General features: G+C 38.7%; 1 protein-coding gene across 8 annotated transcripts in view; it reads right to left on the bottom strand.

Annotated features, from left to right (window-relative positions):
* The window catches only part of LMO7 (LIM domain 7), a 110,741-nt gene extending 89,127 nt beyond the window's left edge, over positions 1-21,614 (bottom strand). For 2 of the 8 annotated variants that reach the window (XM_075199832.1, XM_075199833.1), the window contains exons 1-2: positions 21,459-21,614; positions 19,262-19,336 (exon numbers count right to left, since the gene is read on the bottom strand). In XM_075199832.1, coding sequence (XP_075055933.1) covers positions 19,262-19,330 — 69 coding nt within the window. In that variant the 5' untranslated portion in view covers positions 19,331-19,336; positions 21,459-21,614. The remainder of the gene's footprint in view (positions 1-19,261; positions 19,337-21,458) is intronic. The other 6 variants (XM_075199829.1, XM_075199831.1, XM_075199830.1 and 3 more) reach the window with 3 other exon arrangements.
* Between the last annotated feature and the right edge of the window lie 1,275 nt (positions 21,615-22,889).

Raw genomic sequence — 22,889 nt, 5'->3', positions numbered from 1 at the left:
TGTGTTCACTGGCATATTGTCCGTTTCTGGGCATGCGCAGTACAATTTTATGCAAAATACGGCACATATCAGCACTTGCATTCCTTAATGAATCAGGTCCTATATTTATATGGGAATTGTACTATTATTACACACCAACATATTTCAAGTGCTAGTCGCACCAAATACTACAAGCAGCATTCAGAAACAGCTAACACACAAAAGAAAATAAATGCCAGGGTATAATGACAATTGATCTTCATGGGAATTATACTCTTCAAAAATAAAAAAAACCCGGTCAGCATGCAATTTACACAAGCTGAAAACCAAGGCAGGAATCTGATGGGAACTACAATTAAAACGTCTTTCATTAATTCTATTTTGGCTCTTTATCCAATCTAAAGAGTGTTTGGTGGGTGGGGAGAAAAAACAAACCACTATTTGCATATCTCCAGACATTCCTGATGAAAGATTAGGCCACACCCACATGCCACTTCTGTTGGCATTAGGTCAATTTTTGGTAACCGGAAACTATGTCTGTTATGAAATGTATGTACCTAGCAAAAGGGATGTTTAGTCTAGACAAAAAATTAACAACTAAGACATTTTCAATTCAATTTAAATAACTTAAATGATTCTTACTGGTATAGACTAACCTGCCAAAACACTATGGGGTGAATTCAATTCCACCCGAAGTACCGCAGCGCTAAAACTATTACCGTTATTACAGTAAGTCTAACGCCAGCTTTTTGTTCACTTCTCCCTGAGCGGTGAGCAGAAAGTCGGGTTAATAATACCGTAATAACGGTAATATCTATAACGCGGCGGTACTTTGGGGGGGAATTGAATTCCCCCCTATGTATTTGTAACCTGTATTCAATTAAATGTTGCAACTATGAGATACAAATAAAAGTTCAAAAGAATCAAACTTAAATTACTGAAAATACATAATTTAACAGGTAGAAGGATTCCAGATTGGAATATCTACTGCAGATTAAGGTTAGTGACACAAACTATTAAATTATCAATTAGACCAAAAAAAATCAGGTTACATAAATTGAAGTTTGCCAGGTAATTCCCTGTTCATTATGTTAGAATTATGCCACTTTAGGTCTTATTTCTAAAAGGCCTGGAAAAGATAATGTGTATATATTGAGGTTTTCTGACCCCTGCTGGCAAGGACTGGAAATTCTCTCTCTCGTGTCACAGGCCAATCACTTTCTTTTAAGGTCCAGAACATGCTTTTAATTAAAAGAAAAATAATATTTATAGAAAAACAAATACAAATCCACACTTATCAAATCAATAGTAATAAACAGATCATTGAAGAGAGTATTATTAATTAATAATGATGTACTCTATTTCCAGCAAATTGCAAGGGAGACTGCAATAAATAGTAAGAATAATAACAATTGAGGAGGAAAAAAATCCAACATTTATAAATGATTAAAAAATAGTTATCTAAATAATGTAATTTTTACAGCTGGAGCTACCTTACCCTATTAACACTGATTAATTCGCCAACCATGAAGCACATGCTGTAAAACAAACAAACCCTTCACTATGTACCTCTAAACCAGTCAGAATCAATCTACTTATAAAAAAAAAAAAAAAAAAAAAAGTTATATATATATATATAGGCAAAAGCCTTTTACTCCTAGTCGTTTCAAGTTACCTAAAGTTTTGCCTTTTTAATGTAAACTATTTTTTTTTTTTTTAACAACTAAAAAACAAAACAAAAACACCTCACCTCCACAGTAACCACCTGAAACGCACAATGCAATGCTCTCTGTATTGTCAGAGAGCATTAAAATCATAATATTTCATGTCTTCACCTCCTGTCAAATGAAAGGCACTCTGCTAGGACAATAAAGAAGCAAGGACAGTGCACAGAGTACAATTATCACTCTGGGGAGGCATAGTTTAGTGTCATTTCTCGTCAGCTTGAAAAGAGAAGCACAATTTACTATTTGGCTATGAGTTACACTGTAATTATTGCTTCATGTAGGTCTTGTAGCATTGTAAACCTGTGAGAAATAAGAGCACTCATGCTTTCTTTATTCAGCAAAAAATAGAAAGTTAAAAAAAAAAAAAAAAATACAGGCTTACAATAGATTCTCAGAGACATTGAATGAAATAAAACAGCGTTTAAAAGGAAATCAATGAAGTGAGCTTTTAAAAAAAAAAAAAAAAAAAAAAAGAGGATTCATGCATTTGGCTTATAAGGCCGATTTTATTCTATGAGGACATATGTGGAATGCAGGTAATTCTTTCTGCATACATTTGTAGGAGCTATACTTCGCTTTGCAGCACTCCTGCTGCCACAAAGGACATGGCTACTCAAAGATACTGTAGGAAATGAATACTAATAAAGCATTCTATAATACATCTTTGCAAGAATGCACCATTTCTTCCAGAAAATTGTTGAAATTGAAAAATATTTTGTTAACCATATATATCTATATCTAGACACTGCAATGAGCATTGGTACAAGAGAGAAAGCCAGATAACTATCTTAGGTGGTCAGAGACAGAAGGTTGTAGCTATGCAATACCATTTACCGTTTTGATATATTCTGTTAATAATAATAATAGCACAATCTCTCAAGGCTACAAATCAATCTCCAGATGTTTCCGTTCCCACCATACATAATATTATTAGGAAGTTTAAGGCCAAGGCTCTGTAGCCAATCTCCCTGGAAGTGGCTGAAAGAGAAAACTTTATTGAAGATTGCAAAATAGGATTGCTTGATTGGGGGAGAAAGCAGCTTGATCAACTGCAGACAGATTCAAGCAGACCTTCAAAACACCAGATACACAAGTTAAACAAAGTTATATGGTAGGAAGAACAGGAGGTCCCCACTGCAGAGAGAGATATAAGACTGTGCCCGACTGGAGTTTGCAATAACACACCTGAGTATTCCCCCAATTTTACAATTTACCACCTAATATAACTTCCTACTCTTAAGTTGGCCACACGTGGGCTGATCTTGCAACTCAACCCAAGTACCATCCGTGTCCAATTTAGCCACATGTTGGTAGTCAAATTGGACAAGACCCAGGCTATGGTATATAGGCTAAGTAGCCTGTTCACTTGCCAGCTTCACAGACGCCCGTTTTTCAGTTCAAGATTTCCACATGAGCTGATAGCCATCATTTTCATTACGCATTTACCAACATGCCTAATAACCATCCAATTAGCTGCAAATCAACTATGGAGCACAATTTGCTGCCGCACTTCGCGATATATTGGCAATTGCACATTAACATAATATATGTGGTTAGCTTTATCTACAGCCTATTCCAGGTAGGTGCCAACAGAATACGGTGAGGGGAGGGAAGATAATCTGGAGGCAAACAAGGGCAAAAATGTACCAAAACAATAATAAAAAAAAAAAAATGCACAAAAAGTAACAAGCACTTGGTTCCTTTAAGCTACACGCTTTCTTTTTATTTTGTCAAAACTGACGTTTTTCTTGCCTACCAATCACCTCCACTTCTTTGTTCTTTATGTCAGTTACCCAGACTCTTCTGCTGTTATGGCTAACAGCTACTATCATGAGCTTGTAAAGCAGGATGTAAAGGTCTTCACCTATAGCAGCTGCCTTTACCACAAAGCTTGTTGCGCTCACAGGTACTCAGATATACTTATGAATGTAACGCAGCATGGGATAGCATGGGACGGGATCGCGAGTGATGACAGAGCGTGGTCAGAAACAGGCCACGGTCTAGGGTTCGAAGCAGGTAACGTGGTCAGGGCTGGCAGAAAACAAAGGTAGTCCAGGTAACTATGGTCAGGGCAATAAGCAAACAATCCAAAATCCAGGAAATCAGGCAGAGGGTCATTCACAGATAATCAATCCAAGGATTTCAGCAAACAGACTGGAGCAGGCAAGCAAACAGAAAACTGTATGCTATAATCGGCAGAAAGGCTAAGCCCTCCCTGTCTTATAAAGATAAGAGGGCCAATGAGAGGAGAGGAGAGCTACAGGGGTGGCAATAAGGCTCACATGATGATAATAAAATTAATTACAGTGCACATGCGCGCCCAGCAGTCAAACTAGCTGGGCCAGGGCGGTGAAATCAGAAGCGTCCCGGCTGTTGCCCTGGTGACAGCCGGGGTGCATGGGCGGAAGTGATGTCCCGGTCGTCAAGACAACGGCCGCGACACGAGATGCGGGCAGAGAGCGCAGCGGCAGGTGCTGGAGAAGCCGCGGCTCGCGACATCTGAATTTGTCTTTATTTGGTGCCAGTGATATGCTTGAAGGTACACGTGATATTGTAACAGCATTCAATTTTCATTTCTCCTCCTCCCCAATTACTTGTCAACAACAAACACAATTTGTAGACACATACATATTTTTTTAAAATGCAAGTAGTTTTTAAATATCTATCAGGCGGCATTCATATTGATTTAAACAAATATAGCATTTTTAATACAATTAGTTAATTGTTCAATATGCAGAGTCAAGAAGGTTTATTCCATTTACAAACTTTGGCCCCTCAATATGTGCCCTTTCTTCACCCCATTAAGGGATACTGCAAATCACTAAATATGAAAACAGAAGTGTTGCTTTTTACATCTACAGACTACGAAGGAAGGCATGTGTGTTGTTGGAAATGTGTACAGCAGCTCCATAGGGGACATGCTTTAGGCTTTGGAATGCCATTCCTGAAGGCTTTCAAGCTTCACAAGCTGTTAATAATTAGGTAGTAAAACTAGAAGGAAAGTTATTTCAGTCACTCTACCAGACTACACTTATTATAGATTATACTATATGAAATTGCACAGGTCTTGCTTTTTTTATTATACAGATAAACTTAATAAACTCATTTATGTAATGCATCGATAGGCAACTTGATGCACCTCAGGAGCCACATGGGTGGCGTGGACTGCTAATGTTCAAAAAGACCGCACATTATGTTTAATTTCAGTAATAAGTGAAAACAATACATTTCATTAAAGAAAGAAAAATGTGAACACCCCACACACACACACACACACACACACACACACAGACACACGTGTTACAAGCTATAACAAACAAGTCTGACAAAAAACGAGGAAGGTGCTGGGGCCGCAGGTGTAAGCTCGTGAGCCAAATGTGGCTCTGGGGTTGCCCGTTACCCATCACTGATGTCACCACCTCTCTCAGGAAATAAGTTTAGAGACTTTCTTTTATAATTATGTGCCAGGCAGGTGCTTTTAAAAAAACAGTATGAAACTGCTGCATACAATTCTATAATTCTATTCATCCCTAATGTGTTACTTCACCCTAGGCCTTAAAGGACCTCTAGAACCCAAAATTGTCTAGAACCATGAATGGAAAACAAAGTACAGTGTTAGAGCTGCAGCTCTATTACATATTAAAGTTTCCCTCTCTATTACAGATTGCTGATGCCCCTCCAACTGATTAAGTCCTCATGTGATCGGAAGCAAGTTAAAAGTGAGAATGAAAGCAGCAATATTTATTTATTTTTATTAACATAAAACTGAGAGGGTTATAAGAATGTTGGTATTTACCATTTTTTCTTGGTTTGTTTCTTCAGTCTGCTATTAATGATTCATAATTATGCACAGTATCATGGACTACCATGGCAACCACAGTCACATGATATAGTGAGAAGAGGTTTGGGAATGCCCCAATTAGCTCTATGTACTATAAAATCATTTCCTTTCAGCTCCCACCTCTGCCTTCACATGACATGTGAGAGCTGTAAGCCATTGTGTGACTGGCAGGCATATGTTTTGCAACCTCTAGATTTTGAAAAGGAGAAGAGTTGCAGAAAAAAAATAGAAAAAAAAAATCCCTTCTATGTAGGATTGCTGTCTTAAGTAGTTTCAGCTGCTCTGATATAACTGGTGTTTAGAAATCCACCACTCCACATGGTATTTCTAAAAACTGCTACACTTGCTGCTGTATCAGAGAAGCACCATCCACCTAACATGGCAACCTGGTGCAGAAAAGTGAATGAGAATGCTGGATATACTAAAAGGTAGGTATAAACACTAATGTTATTACTTATCTGAATAATATACATGAAATAAACAAACAGTGAAAAATTAATGTAAAAATAGTAGCCGACATCTAGTTTTTATATATTGGGTTTAACGAGTTTAATATTAAAGTCGTGGTATTTACTATTATAAACAAAACAATTTTCTTAATCATCTTATGTTGGGGTTGCTATCAAGATGTATAGGTTCATTTTGTAGCACCCATGCATATAGATCCAACAAAAATACCATTTTGATTATAGAGGATTCCCCATTAAGCATGTAGTGTGCACAACCCATTTGCCCCGTTGATAAAATCCAACACATATATATTACAAACCACCACAGGCTACTTGCTAACAATCCCATGCTATTTGGGCACTGGTTCAATGACAATGGGGTTCTGTGAAGGTGAAATACACATTAGTTACCCTGACATTTATGAACATCATATTGCAGAGGGACAATACAAAAACATACCATTCCAAAATGTCACTTTGCATGTATGGGTTAGACAGATAATAATTCTAAACATAATGTTATCCCAAAGATGATCAAATTTGTGGATTCACTTTGAAAACAAGAGGGGGGGGGTGGTAGTTAAAAGTCATTTAAATATCCTGTTATACAACAAAATCTCCATTATGCTTGTAGATGCAGATAAAGGCACTCTTCTATACCAAACACATTTAGCAGGAAGGAACAAAATTCTGCATCTCCACCACACACACTAGTCCATGTACCAACATGTATAACACACAAAACACAGGAACATGACTTCAGAACAAAATGGCAATTGTGCACTTTCAGAAATAACCATGTGTGTGTCACAGAAGTCATTCTGTTGAAAATATATTAAAGCTGTGGGCTTGGAGATTGCTAGAACTTTACAGCTGTGGTGGTTTGTAGTATACACCAATCAGCCACAACATTAAAATCACCGGCCCAATATGGTATGGGTCCCCCTTGTGCCATTAAAATAGCTCTGACCCGTCGAAGCACAGACTCCCCAAGACCTCTGAAGGTGTCCTATGGTACATGGCACCAAGACGTTGGCAGAAGAACCTTTAAGTCCTGTAAGCTGCGAGGTGGGGCCTCCACATCTCAGATTTGTGTTTCCAGCACATCCCACAGATGTTCAATCGGACTGAAATCTGGGGAATTTGGAGCCCAAATCAACACCTTGAACATACTTGCCAACTCTCCCGGAATGTCCGGGAGACTCCCGAAATCCAGGTAGGTCTCCTGGACGAGCAGGCAAGTATCCCGCCTACCGCAAGAAGAGAATTTTGGGGGGGGGGGGGGGGGGGGGGGGTAAAATGACGCGATTGACCGTGCCCCGCCCTCTCCCACCCTCCAACCAAGATCTCCCAGAATTCACTCTTCAAGGGTTGGCAAGTATAACCTTGAAATCTGTCATGTTCCCCAAACATTCTGAATAGATTTCGCAGTTTAGCAGTGCGCATTATCCTGCTGTAAGAGGCCATTGCCATCAGTGAATAACATTGTAATGTAGGGAGGACTTGATCTGCAACAATGTTTAGCCAGGTGGTATGTGTCAAAGTAACATCCACATGAATGGCAGGACCCAAGGTTCCCTAGCAGAACATTGGTCAGAGCATCACATTGCCTCCGTCGGCTTGCCTTCTTCCCATAGTGCATCCTGGTGCCATTGCTTACCCATGTAAACAACGCACACATCTCCGGCCATCCACATGATGTAAAAGAAAACGTGATTCATCAGACCAGGCCATCTTCTACCATTGCTCTATGGTTCAGTTCTGGCACGCACGTGCCCATTGACTAATACTCTTAAATTAGACTGATATAATTTGATAAATTCCCCTATAATGAGGTTATTTAAGAATGTTAATAGAAGTGCTACTAGTAAACAAAAATGAGTATAGAGGTTAAAGACAGAGTTTAATTCAGGTAGTGCACAGAGTGTCAGTGTCAAATTCCTAAATCAAAGAAACGGGTTCACCTTATTAAAATCTATTTTTATTAAATTTGCTTAAAAATGTGATACACAGACCGTGATTTTAAAAAAAAAAGTCAGTGAATACACTTATTTTTATTATATTTATTGTACTTTATATTAATTAAGGTATGACTTTAGTTGTATCTTACACCAAAACCATGGTTTACTGATTTATCACTCTTATAAATAAAGGATATCTTTATGCGTGAAAAAAATGTTACAGTTCTTAAATCCTGATTGTTATATTTCCCTACAATTGTCTCAGTTATCATATATTAGTCATTTCCTTAATGTAGTTATACAGTCTCACCATCTGCTGAGGATTATTATGAGAAGAAAGAGTATTATTTTATAACAATGCTGGCGTTATATTGATCACACATTGTAGCCCGAGAGCATTTAGGGGAATTACAAGGCAGTGTCTTTAATACAGGGCTGAATGGCAGCTATAGCATCATATAGCTAATCTGATTAATTATCAGGTAGTGTATAATCGAACCTCAAGTATTGCTCATTATTGCGCTGTAATGTTTTTTGCATATTTATCTGTACAGAGATTTTTAATTAAGAGGAAAAAACATTGCTTGTCATATATTTTATCTGTAATTGTGTCAATATATCTATTTTTGTTTGCATTGTAAATGATGTATTAAGCTGCTCTTGGGACTCACAATCAGTATCTGATATGCTGTACCAATTTTTATTTGTGAATGAGTTTTTGTCTGAGCTTTACTAATGATTTGGGGGCACTACTATGGCATAATGTTATTTGGGGTCACTATTGTGGCATAATATGATTTGGAGGCACTGTTGTGACATAATATGATTTGTGGGCACTACTGCATGACCAAATATGAATTGAGGGTAATACTATGTGGCATAATATGACCTTGGGGCACTACAATGTGGCATAATATGAACTAAGCACACTATGATGTGGCATAATATGAACTGGGCACACTACGGTGTGGCATCATATGAACTTCTGCCAAAGGCAAGTCTTTCATTGTTGAATATGATGGGAGCCCAAAGAAGTTGCTGTATCGGGGCCCAAAATTCCTCGTCAGCCCTGCCTGTGAGACAAGGGGGTAGACGTCTCCAGGTAAATAATCTAAATGTTTCCTATCTAATCAAACTGATGGATCACATCCAATTATTTCTCACCCACCTCCTCTATCCCCCTTAATTTATATACTGTGTTATTTAAAATGAATAGAAAAGACGCATATCCAATTACTGTAGTAAAACAAAAATATTTTTCTCTGACATTTTGCTGTAGATGGAAATACTTTTAATGCGGCCGTGAGGGTTCAACTGATCATTCAATAGTTATGTTTTTTTTTAGATATATGTTAGTTTTATTTCATATGGAATGATTCATGAAAATTCTGCCATTACTATTTAATTGAGGGAAAAGGGTACCTGTTACCTACCTATATGTGTGTGTAAGTACTCTGTTCGTTGTTGCTATTTTGTGGGAGATTTGAAAAAAGCAAAACATTGTTTCCTACAGTGGCGTCTGTATAATTGGTGGTATTGCTGTAGTATGGGGTGGCGTGCTGGTGGCAATGTTGTAGTGTGTTTGGTGCTTAGTATTGCTAATAAGTAGGAGAGGCTATTGCTGTAATGTGGGGGGTGATGCCGGACGCTGTAATGTGGGGGGTGATGCCGGACGCTGTAATGTGGGGGGGTGATGCCGGACGCTGTAATGTGGGGGGGTGATGCCGGACGCTGTAATGTGGGGGGGTGATGCCGGACGCTGTAATGTGGGGGGGTGATGCCGGACGCTGTAATGTGGGGGGGTGATGCCGGACGCTGTAATGTGGGGGGTGATGCCGGACACTGTAATGTGGGGGGTGATTGATGTAGTATGAGTGTGTGTGGGGGGTTATTTATTGCTGTAATTTGGGTACTAATAATGTATTGTCATGGTATTTATTGATGCAATTGGGGTGCTAATAATGTAATGTTGAGGGTCATTAGGAGAAATACCCCCCCCCCCACACACACACTCATACTACATCATGTTGTACTGCGCCAGCATCAGTGTGCAACAATATAGTGCATGGAGCCCACAACACGTGGGCCTGTGTGCTTTAGATGCCAGGGCTGATTTTTAGTCCCAGTCCAGCCCTGACCTTAAGTAATTGTTAATGTATAATCAGCATCTGTTGTTCATAAGATAAGATGATTAGGGCATATTTACACTCCATTGTGCAGCACAGATTTCTATTAAACTGACCTCTGCTGTAGTGAAACTAAAACGGTGTTTCTACCCTTAGGAAAACAATCTCTCCATGGTGAATCTAGATTATATGAGCCCCAATATGATGTTCTTAGAATCCTGCATATGTACCACTGTGCAGTCCAGGGGGTATATTTCCTAAACTATGGGTCTGAAAAAGTGGAGATGTTGCCTATAGCAACCAATCAGATTCTAGCTGTCATTTATTTGGTACATTCTACAAAATGACAGCTAGAATCTGATTGGTTGCTATTAGGCAACATCTCCAATTTTTCAAACCCGCAGTTTAGTAAATATACCCCCAGATCTCTAATGCCAAGTATAGAATGGAGATATATTATTGTATATAATCATATATATCTAAAGGAAAATAAGGAAGAGGGAAGGAAAAGGTCCTACGTCTGTCGCACAAGTTTGAAAAGTAACAACCCCTAATTTCTTTTTTTTTTTAAAGTAATTTTTATTAGGGTTTTTTTTCAAAACAAAACAATGAGTTTGAAACATACCAAGAGAATGTATAAACATACTGTATACATATGAAACTCAAATGATTACGCACAATAGTAAGAAAGATAAATTATCTAAAATCCGGTATGTTATTCATGGAAAAGAAAAATGTTGTTTGTTTTTATTTTTCAGGGGGAGGGGGGAGACGAACAATGGGGGAAGGAAAGGTTTTGGGGATGGGGAGGGGAACAGGAAAATATTCTACTCATTGTTTTATGCATCAGAATATAGGAAAGAGGAGCGTTAACCCGTGTGGTTACACGGAGATCAAATTAGTTTAGGATTTTCTAAAACTTATAACCGTAGTGATCCTTCTTAAACCTGACAAGGGTACATATCAAAACAACAGAGACTTGTCAAACGGTTGTCAAGGGAGGCTCAGCATCATAGTAACTCGTCCAGGAAGACCATGTGTTTTTGAAATTCACTGGTTTGTCTTTGAGAAGAGCTGTGATGCTTTCCATCCTATAGGTTGACCAAACTGTATTGATAGTGGCTGAGAGCGAGGGGGGAGAGGTGTTTTTCCATAGAGCGGCAATTAAACATTTAGAGGCATTCAATATATGATTGATAAGTTTTTGTGTGGAGTGACTTCAACCCCTAATTTCTATATCAAGGTATATACCTGTTTATTAATGAGGGCGGTGCAACCTATACTCACAATAGGGATATGGATATGACAATAAACAACAAAAAGAAGAGTTTCAAAAGGTGCACTGTTACTCTCTATTTTATATAAAGAGAAATAAGAAAAGGAACTTAAAACTTAACTTTTATTAGCTGTTCAAATCAACAAAATATAACATTTTTATCCTTAATAAAAAAAACTGTGTGCTTTAAAACTCACTGGATGCGCCAAAAAAGCCCTATATACAATATATGACGGGTGTATTACATAATTCTAATGCTATACTATGCCCTATATATGAACAATAAATCCTAATTATATAGATCTCTATTACCAGCCAATAGTACGGAGATAGCCACAAAAATGACTGTTAATAACCCAATAAAATTCTGTATTGCTGCAGGAATAGTCTTGCTAATCCAAGAACAAATCCTGTCTTGCAATCTACCTATCAGGCTCCATCTAACTGTAGATCTATTGGAGCAATAAGCCAAGATTGTTAGAATATTAGAGGGGTTTTCAATCTTGGCTTATTGCTCCAAAACAAATATATAAAATAAATAAAATATATATATAAATCAAGATCTATTGAAAATATTTGTCTGTGTATCACTTGTCACACATTACTATTTCACTGGTTTTATTAACCATGAATTTTTAAGCTAAATTAATAAAAATGGATTTTAATGGCGAGACTAAACATGTTTCTTTGAATAGGAATTTGTCAGTGACTGTATGTGCACTACACCTAAATAAACTCTGTCTTTAACCTCTATGCACACCTTTCTATCATAGCAGCATTAACTTTATCAGTAATTTGTGCTACAGTAGCTCTTTTGTGGGACTGGACCAGACGGGCTGGCCTTTGCTCCACATTAGGGCTAGCAAATTTTAGCCCGGCGGAAAGTATCGACTCAGCAGCCTATCTTACTGGAAAAAAAAAAATGCAGGTGGCCCAGTGACCCAGCACAATGTAACCCACTATGGGACTGGCCCAGGGGGCAGATGCCCCCGTGCCACCCAGCCCGGGCTGCCCCTGCTTTGCTCCCCACGCACATCAATAAACCTTGGACACCCATGACCCTGTCGCCGCTTCACTGGTTGTCCTATCTTGGAGCACATTTAGTCGGTACTAACCACTGCATACTGGGAACACTCTACCAGACCTGCTGTTTTAGAGATGCTGTGACCCCACCACAGTTTGGCCCTTGTCAAAGTCCTTATACTTGCCCATTTTTCCTGCTTCCAACATATCAACTTCAAGAATTGACTGCTGACTTACTACCTTATATCACTCTGACAGATGACATTTTAACGAGATAATCAATGTTATTCGTGGCACTTTTCAGTGGTTTTAATCTTGTGGCTGATCGGTGTATATGTATTGTATTTTATCAACTGGGCAAATGGTAGAATAAACGAAATAGTCAGGCACATCACACCACAGTATACAGGTACTGTTTGATGTAGGTCCTATATAACCAAACAGTCCATACTGCATAGTTTCGTCAAGCTAAAAGTAGCTAAAAACATACAACTACTTGTCACGGTAAATGACAATATCGAAAGCTTTTGTGGTTTCATAATAATATGATTTTTAAAAAATGCACATAAAAGATAAAAATACTTTGAAAAATATGCATAAACTGGAGTTATACTACTTATTAGTCTTGGCGTACTTATTAGTACTCCAAGAATTATTTTATTTATTTATCAACATGTCCTGAATTAAAACTTTGTTGGAGTTATATGAAAAAATATTTACAAATTGTTCCTTGAAGAAAGGCTTTTTGTACATTCTATATAAAGTACCTACTACAAACAGCCCATTTCAATCAACAGCGTTGGTTTTTTTCGTCTGTTCAGAAAAGGACCTTCTATATGTGTATGCAAAATAATTCTGCCCCCCACCACTGACAATAGCCTTCCATACTGCAGATACTTTACTTTCTCATTAGGTTTGTGTCTACCGGGTGGGGGGTGCTTATAAGTAGACATGTTCACTGACCCCATGTTCTGGTTTTGGAAATGGATTAACTTCGTATTCTGGTTTTGGGAAAACCGTCCTTGTGTGTTTTTGTTTTAGATCCCAATTTTTTTTTATAAAATCCCTATTTTTTTCCCCTAAAATCACATATTTATGCTTTTTTTCACCCTACATTATTATTAACCTCAATAACACTAATTTCAAGTAATCTGCAGTCAATTTTGACCATCTCACAGGTCACAATATTACAACCTGGCTGGATGCTAAGCGACAGAGCAATGACTCAAGCACACGGCAGTTCCTAGCAAATCTAGGAAACATTGCCACAAAGCAGTGGCAGAAAAGAAAATTGGTGCAAGATGGGATTGTCCTTGGATCATGAAACCAATTATGTTTCATTTGATCACACCACCCGTTTCTTGGATAACTGTGGTAATTCTACAGCTAATACATGGCAACGAGCACTGACCCCCCTCCTCCGGGATGTATGCTTTTATCAGGCCCAAACCAATCCAGGGTGCTAGACAATGCACTTAAAAATGCCAGTGATGAACTTCTTTTTTGCTGGGAATTACACTGAGCTTCAAACAAAAAAAAAATCCCACAAAATGAAAATATAGTTAGGTACCTTTGACGTAAAGTGCAGATTACAAACATTTGATGAAACAGCAGCAAAGTGGAAGGTAATACATATACACGTCTATCATCATCATCATCATCATCATCCATTTATTTAGACATCCATGCTTACATTACTTCTGCAAGCAACGTTGTTCTTGGTTAATAAAACGGTTGTCTTTATACCGTTCCAAAAAATTAAAAATAATCCTCCACCATTCTTTGGATGTTGATAGTAGGATCAGGTGGAGTTACAGCAGAGGTGTCACAAATTCTGGTCAATTATTTTACAGTAGACAAGACCAGATGTCTAAATGTTGTGCGGAGTCATCTGCATCATCCCTGCGTCTCTTGGGACAGCTAAGTTTTTTTCCTAGCAGCAATTGAGTGAGAAACTGAAGGAGGAGACGCCGTCCAGTCACGTAACACTTGAGCTGTCATCTTGCTCACCAGGAGCTCCTTGCATCTCTTCACATCTGGGTCAGTTGAAAACAAAGAGAAGACATAGCTCTTAAACAGAGGATCAAGCACAGTCGCCAAAACGTAGTGATCCGATTTCAAGATTTTGATAACTCTGATCCTGGCAAAGCGAATAAAGTACTTGATCTACAAGTCCAACATACTTAGCGTAATTGCTTTGTTTCATCTCCTGCTTTAGTTTCTCAAGCTGCTTTTCCAAAAATCTAATTAAGGGAATCACTTAACTCAAGCTAGCAGTGTCTGAACTTATTTCACAGGTCACTACTTCGAATGGTTTCAGCACCTTGCACAACACGGAAAGTATTCTCCACTTGAGTATGTCATGGCTTGTGGAGTAAGCGTGGATGGCTTTTCACTTTTCCTCCATCCACAGAAGCATACACAGGGTGGAATTCCACCTTGTCACCACTTCTTGCTTCAGTTGGTGGCAGGGCAAATTAAATTGGTCTTGCAGCTGCTGCAATCTCCTACATGCTGTTGCCGAATGCCGGAAATGTCCAGATATTTTATGGGCCACAGACAGCATCTCCTGCACGTCCCTGTCATTTTTTAAAAAGCTCTGCACCACCGCTCTGCATTGCGTTTTAAACACAATCAGAGCAGCCGGGCAGCACACTCTCCCTGCCTGTCTCTGCCGAACGGACCTGCACATAGTGTGCAGCCGCATGCAGCAAGCCCCTGCGAGGGGGGGGCGCCCCGATCGCGCCCCCTTGGATCCACCACTGCCGGCTACACTTGGGCTGTTCATGCACACATCTGCAGAAATGCTGAAAGGGGCCTTCTTTATGGGTACATTATCAGAATGGTCAGGATTACACATAGCACTCATGGATAGACTCTCCTCAGGGATTTGTGTAATTTCTGAATCTGAACAGACATTTTCCTCTAATGCCTTACCGTTTTCTTCCAGCTCGGCTTTTACACGTAAAAGTATTTGGACACCACTTTTGGAGTCCGAATGACAAGGTCTTGATTGGTCACGACTGACCTTACAAGAAGATGCCTCAGTTACAGTTTCAGAACTAGTATTCAGAGACAGGCGAAGGCCTCATTCTTTCCTTGCCACTGCGTGTGTAGAATGGCATGTTGGCAATTTTATTTTTTTCTGCAGATAACTTTGCCTGGATTACAGGTCTTTTTTTTCTTGACCAAGGTGAAAGGTGATTTTTTTACATTTTTGTTTGCCTGAACACTATGTACTTTAACATAGGCTTTAGCAGATGACGTAGAGGGATTACTATCATCATGACTGGTGCCAGCAGCTGCATGGTTCTGTGTACTGCTGTAAATCCATTTTGATAACACCGTACAATTTGACTGCAATTTCAGAAGACCAAGTCTTCCAACCCTAGTATTTGTATTTCAGCAATGACAATTAGCAATGGAGCTCTCCTGAATGTCACTGGAGACTTTGAAGAACACTGCTACCCCCCTTTCTTTTCTACCTATGACGCTGCCCAACTGCTCTATAGACTGCCAAGAATTGTGCTACCCCTTTTGTGTCCCTCTGTAAAATGGCGCTGGATTGCTGTGGAGGGCGGTACTTATAGAATTTAAAACATGCGAGATCCGACGACGCAACAGTGACGTTTTGCCTCGTTTTCAATTCCGAGGGCGCGGAAAGTACCGAGCCGGCTCGGTACTCGGATCTGCTAGGTTCGGTTCTCGGGGGAACCGAGCCTGAGCATCACTACTTATAAGGAGTAATGGGGTGGGGGGCAGAAGAGACTATGCATGGGTTCCCTCTGTGTGTAAATAAATTCACTGTATCCTACAGAAATGTTTGCACAAAGAAATATAAAACAAGACAGTAATTTTACATGTACATTCCTTACACAAAACAATTAAAATATAGAATAGTTAAGGTCATTTATAAACTGGAAAAACTACAGTGCAGTTTATGCCCCACAAGTGATCCTTCTTGTTTTACACACACGTAAAAAGGAGCAGCCTCACATTTGAGGTTAACTGCTGCTGTAAAAGGGTTGCGGGTCCCTGTTTGAGTGGTTAAGTAAAGAGCAATGCTTGTCATATTGATCCCCATTCTGTTAAGTGTTTAAACTGCTTTCACTTTCTAGTGAAAATGTGTAGCAAAAATGTTATTTTCTTATTATTATTGCAGTACTGTGTTAGCCACACAAAAGAATTATAGGAGTGATACTCCTATAATACTTTTGTCTTTTCTGACACAAAAGTATTTAACATCACATAGATTTTACTTTCCAGTGAACACAGCTAAGGGCAATAAATGCACAGTGGGCTGATGTTAAGTTGACTGGGAGTACAATAATGATGTAGGCCAACAGGCTAAACAAGAATCTCGGGATGCAAATGTAATTAATTAGTTTACCAGCCATCTCCATTTGTCTCTTTTACAGCCTAACTCCAGAGTTTCTGCACAACAAGTGTATAGAAAGTAATTATAAAAGAGAGTAACACAAAACATTGACTTGTTTGAATTAAAATGAATGCTGTAAGTCATCTGCCATAGTAACTGTCTAATCAACAGAAGACATTACCAATCTCGCAGAGCCACATTTACAAGGCATGAGCGTGCACAACACACCCATGGGGAGCAGCAGATTTTAAAGGTTGGGTGCAAGCAAATTTTAACTTGCGTCACCAAGAGACATTCCCGGAACACATGGCTTTGTTGTACATCATTTTGTGAGTCAAATATAGACGACAAGCATTGTATACGAAACTGAAAAAGTAGCGCAAGTAATGAACTTTCCATACGACAGGTTAAATCTGTTGTAGAACTAGTGCAAGGTACAAGTCAGAAAACATTTATAACACTGTGGAGCACAGTGCATTAGTTAATATAAGTGGCTTGTACACACTAGATAAAATAACAGTGTTCAACTATGACCTATTTTTTGGTGTGTCCAGAACTTCAGTGATGAAAAAAAGATGTGTTTAATAGGAGTTATAGAGTAACACTATTCATTGGGCATTGCTAACACCAGCACCACAAGAACGCTGTTATCTTAACCACATGTGTAAGAGCTTTGAGTGCCTACACCAATATCACAGAAGCCGGCTGCTGAAATAACACAGAAGCGCTATCTAAAGTACAGTATTAACAGTGGAATCACAACACTAATAGCCTCCTTTATATTCCTAAGCAGGGATGATTATTGTCAGACATGGCAGGGTGTTGCCCTTGTAGGAGTATAAACTGCAGGTTTGGGCTGTTATACTAGCTATATAACTGTACATCAAGCAAGCATTGTTTTTCAGGGAGTTACTCTGCCCAGGGAAGTAAAGGATAATTCTTGAAGACACAAGTTTAATAAAATCATTTAACACATTAGCTCTTGCTATAAACTCAGGTGACATCACACAACCAGGTACTCTAGGATAGTGAAGTATTCGGTTGGAAACAAGCTGGTGAATTTATGTGGTGGCACAATGACTGGCTTAATGCCTTTTTTGGGGAGACACATAGGCTGATGTGCAATACTTTTATGAAGATACAGCGGTAATCACAACATATACTGGTTTGCAAGTATTTTGTGGATGTACGGGTTGGCGTGTAATCATTGCCAATGTGCATTTTGCCCACCTCTAAGAATTTGTGTGTGGATCACAATAATTGGCATCTCCTAACTCAGTGTTGGCGAACCTGTGACACTGCAGGTGCTGTGAAACTACAAGTTCCAGCATGCTTTGTCAATATATAGCAGATTATTGCCGGAAGGGTATGCTGGGACTTGTAGTTTCACAAACATCTGGAGTGTCACAGGTTAGCCAACACTGTCATAACTTTACGATCAATTTGTCTTGGTCTGGCTTAAGCTGGGTACACACTACACGGTTTTCGTCCAATAATCGGCTAAATCAGCCGACATACGACCGCTCGTTCAAAAGTCGGGTCAGTGTGTGCAGTGACACGATGGACGAAAGTCTGCCCAAATGGACGATTGTCGCCTCATCTGGGTGGGCGTACCGTTTAATATTTTCGTTCCAATCTCGTTTCCGCTGTGTAGTGTGTATAAACTTCCGACCGATCCACAACAGCGAGTACGAAATTACAGTCATTGCTCACGACAACATGGCTGTAAAAAGTCGCTAAAGGGACGTCCGCTCTTCCCTTTATCGTCCTAAACAAGGCTAGTGTGTATGCAGTCCATGTACCGAGCGATCGGAACATCGATCACATGTAAAATCGATCGGCATAAAAAGTTGGTGGAAAATTCTGTAGTGTGTACTTAGCTTTAGACCGTATTACAAGAATGTCTGGTAATTAGCCTTATATCACTTTGCTGTAAATAGTTTTTCCCCATCTCATGACATCACATCACACATTTCTTTCCATGCAGTTAAATTTATTAAATTACTGAAGAAACCACCAAACATGTAGACTTCACAGCTTCCTATCACTATTTTGTAAGGAAATTTGTTTGGCTTTCATAGCAAAGCTTAGAAAACTAACAAACGCCTTAATTCCTGCATTATGAAACATGCATACAATAGAAGAACTGTCATAGAATTGTGTTTCGCTCATCATGCCTTGAAGGAAGAACTGCAAAATTTAACCACATGATGACATGCAATGCGATTCTCTAAAGCATCCTCAGTAATCCACCTATGAATGTTAATTAACTGCAAATACATACAAAAGAGTAAATTTATCAAGCTGCAATTTTCCGGTGGTTTTGAAAAGTGGAGACGTTGCCTATAGCAACCAGATTACAGTTATCATTTATTTAGTACATTCTACAAAATGACAGCTAGGACCTGATTGGTTGCTATAGGAAACATCTCCACTTTTCAAAACCACCGGAAAATTGCAGCTAGATAAATTTACCCCAAAGTGTTAATTAATAACCTCACCTCAACCCATCTCTGTGCTTCTGAAAATGCTAAATCGCATGAGGTTTCCGAACATTCATTCCACTCCATGGCAATCTGAGGAACAGAAATAAATCAGTGTTAGATATAAAGAAATCTGTGGACTCAACATTTAGAGAGGCCTTTACAATAGTTAATAACGTCTGTTCATTACATTGACAGTTTGGTACACAAAGAATACAAACACAATAATTAAAACTCAATTAAAAGGAACAAATTCAACAGCCATGAATGCAGATTACATTGTTTACAATGTTGCCAATACTCATTACTAAGCAATTACAGGCACTTCACATGTTGGACATGACAACACTGCTTTTGGGAACTTGGCAACCATGAGAAGATTTCATTCTTACTATTTAATGTGAATTTAAAAAAAACAAAACAAAAAAAAGAACCTTACTTTGCATGAATAAAAGTCATGCCAGAAACATGGAAGAACACTGACTTTCCGGTACCCACACCAGGCTTAAGTTTGGCAGCAGAATTTATTTTATTGCCAAAATCCTAGATAACTACTCTTATACTGTAGCAGAATATATAGTTTTATTATCATATCTCTACACAATTACCGTTTTAAATTATGTGAGGTGTTAACATATCATAGGCTAAAAACCCACCCACCACTCAAGAAAAGTTCTGGCTTTTTTTTAACGACAACTAAAAAAAGTAAATAAACTTTCTAAAAATACAGATTATAATTAGTGGGACAAAATTTCTATAATTGTTTTACTGCATTCGGAAACCCACTGGGAAGCATAGGTAGTACTGCAGATCATGTCAATCTACTGCAAAGTAAATGTACAAGTCCAAAATTATAATTCACTTAATAAACAAGGAGACATTCACATGTAATGAACCCAAATTCCTGGTTCATAAATACACTTGAAGAATGTATGAAAGTGGCTCAATGTAGATATTTAAAAGTTATATGAGCATTTATTTTTTAGATTCTGGATCAGCAAGTATCCAAATCCTACTTTTAAAAGGATGCAGATTTTTCAATTTTATTGACTGTAGTCAGATGCACAGTAGTTACAACATGGGGATACTTACCCATTATAACCAATGCGCATTGTTTACAAAGTACATTACATCAAAAGCACAAATATGAGAGTATTATTAACCTTATTAACATAAATACCAACACATTACACAGGGCTTTACAGAGAATGCTTAATCATTCACATCAGTCTTTGCCCCAGAACATGCAAAACTCTACCACAAATAGTGTTCAGGTCAGAATAGAAGCAATGTGCCCCCACAGTACTAACCACTGTGTAAGTGTTGCAACCATGAACAACCACTTTGCTTCAAGCATCAGAATAGATTACAACTTCAATGGGCCAGGGCAATAGTACCTGAAGAATACAGTGCACAGGGAGGCATATAGCACTACAGAATAAAATTAAAACCTAGCAGATAAAAAAAACCAAAAAAAAAAAACCAAGAGGGCATAAAAGGGAAATTCACTATCAATTCTAAGTATTTTACTGAATAACGATGTTCTAACAAACAAAACAAACATTTTACTAGTGAAAACATAAAACAAACAACTGCATGCTAGAACACAGACAGGCTCAAACCTGCATACAATACATAACAGGCCATAGCAAGATTCTCATGGTGCTGGCACAATATATACATTAAACTGTCTATTAAACAGACCACTCGCCACAGCACAGAATTACTGGAAGTGCAACTTAACATTCCACCTCAATCAAGCAAAGTCACATTACCATAAGAATGTGCATCTTACTATAAAAATGTACTTTACAAAGAAGTGTTTTACTAGCTATAAAATTACTTTAAACAAGTATACTCTAAACAATGACTACGTACCACAGAGAAACACACACTGCACTAACACGAGTTAACAAATGCCAACGTAGACGAGTTTTAGAAATGTTTGCAAATAGCTGACAGATCACAAGGAAAAAATGGACGAGAAACTGTAGGTACAAAAGCCCAACACATATTCGGATGCAATTTAAATGAAATAACCCTGCTCGGGGATCACGCAGCTCTCACAAGGTGCACGAAACTTTCCGGAATCGTACGATTCGTTGCTAGAAAATGCTCCTCGCTGGTCTCTAGGCAGTAACTCCTCCAGCTAGATGTGTTATAGCACAAGAGTCTGACCCCCTCCGCTTTACTTTGTATACATTTTGTATCTTACCTTCAGATGCAATCGGTGCCAAGGTCAGCAGACTATCAGTTTCACTGTATTGTCTCCTATCCAGATTCCCAGGATAAAGTAACGCGACTCAAACAAAGTTTAGTCTGTCCCACCTGCAGGTGAGTGAGGAAACAATTGAGGAGCTTCTACCCCTCCCCCAAAGCTTATCCCACCGGACTGCTGGAGAATGGGAGTAGAAAACCACACCCACCACGGAAACCAGCTCCTGGATTCTGTACTGCCCCCTGCCCGGTGCCGCTAATGGTGGCCATGTGCCAAATCCCCAGACCGGTGCCGCCAACCAGTGGGCATGTGCCAAATCCCCAGACCGGTGCCGCCAACCAGTGGGCATGTGCCAAATCCCCAGACCGGTGCCGCCAACCAGTGGGCATGTGCCAAATCCCCTGACCGGTGCCGCTAAATATTATTGCACTGTAGCACGCCCATTGACAGTTTACTTAATTAATGTACCAACACTGTGCGGTACTTACTGGGCTGCATCAATGGCATTGGTAGTGTGACATTTATAAGTTAATATAATATTTATAGTGCAGTTTGCTACTCTTATAGTGTTGTTTCTCTTGTAAGTTATACTTCTTATAAGTCCTACTTTCCGAGGTGGATTTCTCCTGCAAAAGTTACTTCGTGATTTCACAAGAATGGAAAGTAAAATCTTATTTTGAATGGTAATTTTTATGGACAACCAGATACCAAGTGGTGTGTCATAGAATTTATAATACAACATGTACATATTTACATTTCTGTGTATGCTTTGGAGTACTTACTTGCCATATGGTGTCTGTCAGAGTCAAACATGATAGTCACTTAATTAAAATATAAAAAAAAAACTTGGTTACGTTAATGTCCATCTGAAAATCCTCATTAATATACTTGCTGAATCATATTTTATTTGTGGCCAGACATCAGTAGCTGTTTTGCAAAAATGTTCTATATTGTTTGGGTGGTTGCATTGTTAGCGATTTGCCAATGCTGTTGGCTTGTAGCAACCTTACCAATTGTTTCCAAATGTTTTATCTTAAAATTAAAGAGGTGCAAATAATGTTCTGGCCAAACCGCAGATGGTGTTTAAATATTTGTTTAAATTTATCTCAGAATACTATTTCATATGAACTCAGCACAGATTGTTTTTTTTCCCAAAGAAGGTAAAGTCTTCTGACCAAGTCAAATATTTTGGGTATTCTTATCTGTTATTAGCACAATGTTTCTATTTATAACTTCCTATCATAGGGACCCGGGCATTTTCCTGTCATCATTTTACTAAATTCAATGCCAGAAACCAACAGATTGTAAAAGATAAATCATAATGTTTCTATAAATGATAATTTCTTATTGTGAAAGAACACAGACATTGAACAGAATATAATATCCCTGTAAAGCTGGGTACACACTACAGGGTTTTTGTCCAATAAT

Source organism: Mixophyes fleayi, chromosome 2 (genome assembly GCF_038048845.1).
Source record: "Mixophyes fleayi isolate aMixFle1 chromosome 2, aMixFle1.hap1, whole genome shotgun sequence".
NCBI classification, from domain to species: domain Eukaryota; kingdom Metazoa; phylum Chordata; class Amphibia; order Anura; family Limnodynastidae; genus Mixophyes; species Mixophyes fleayi.
Note: the sequence above shows the minus strand (reverse complement) of the source record. Positions and strands in the feature narration are given on the sequence as shown.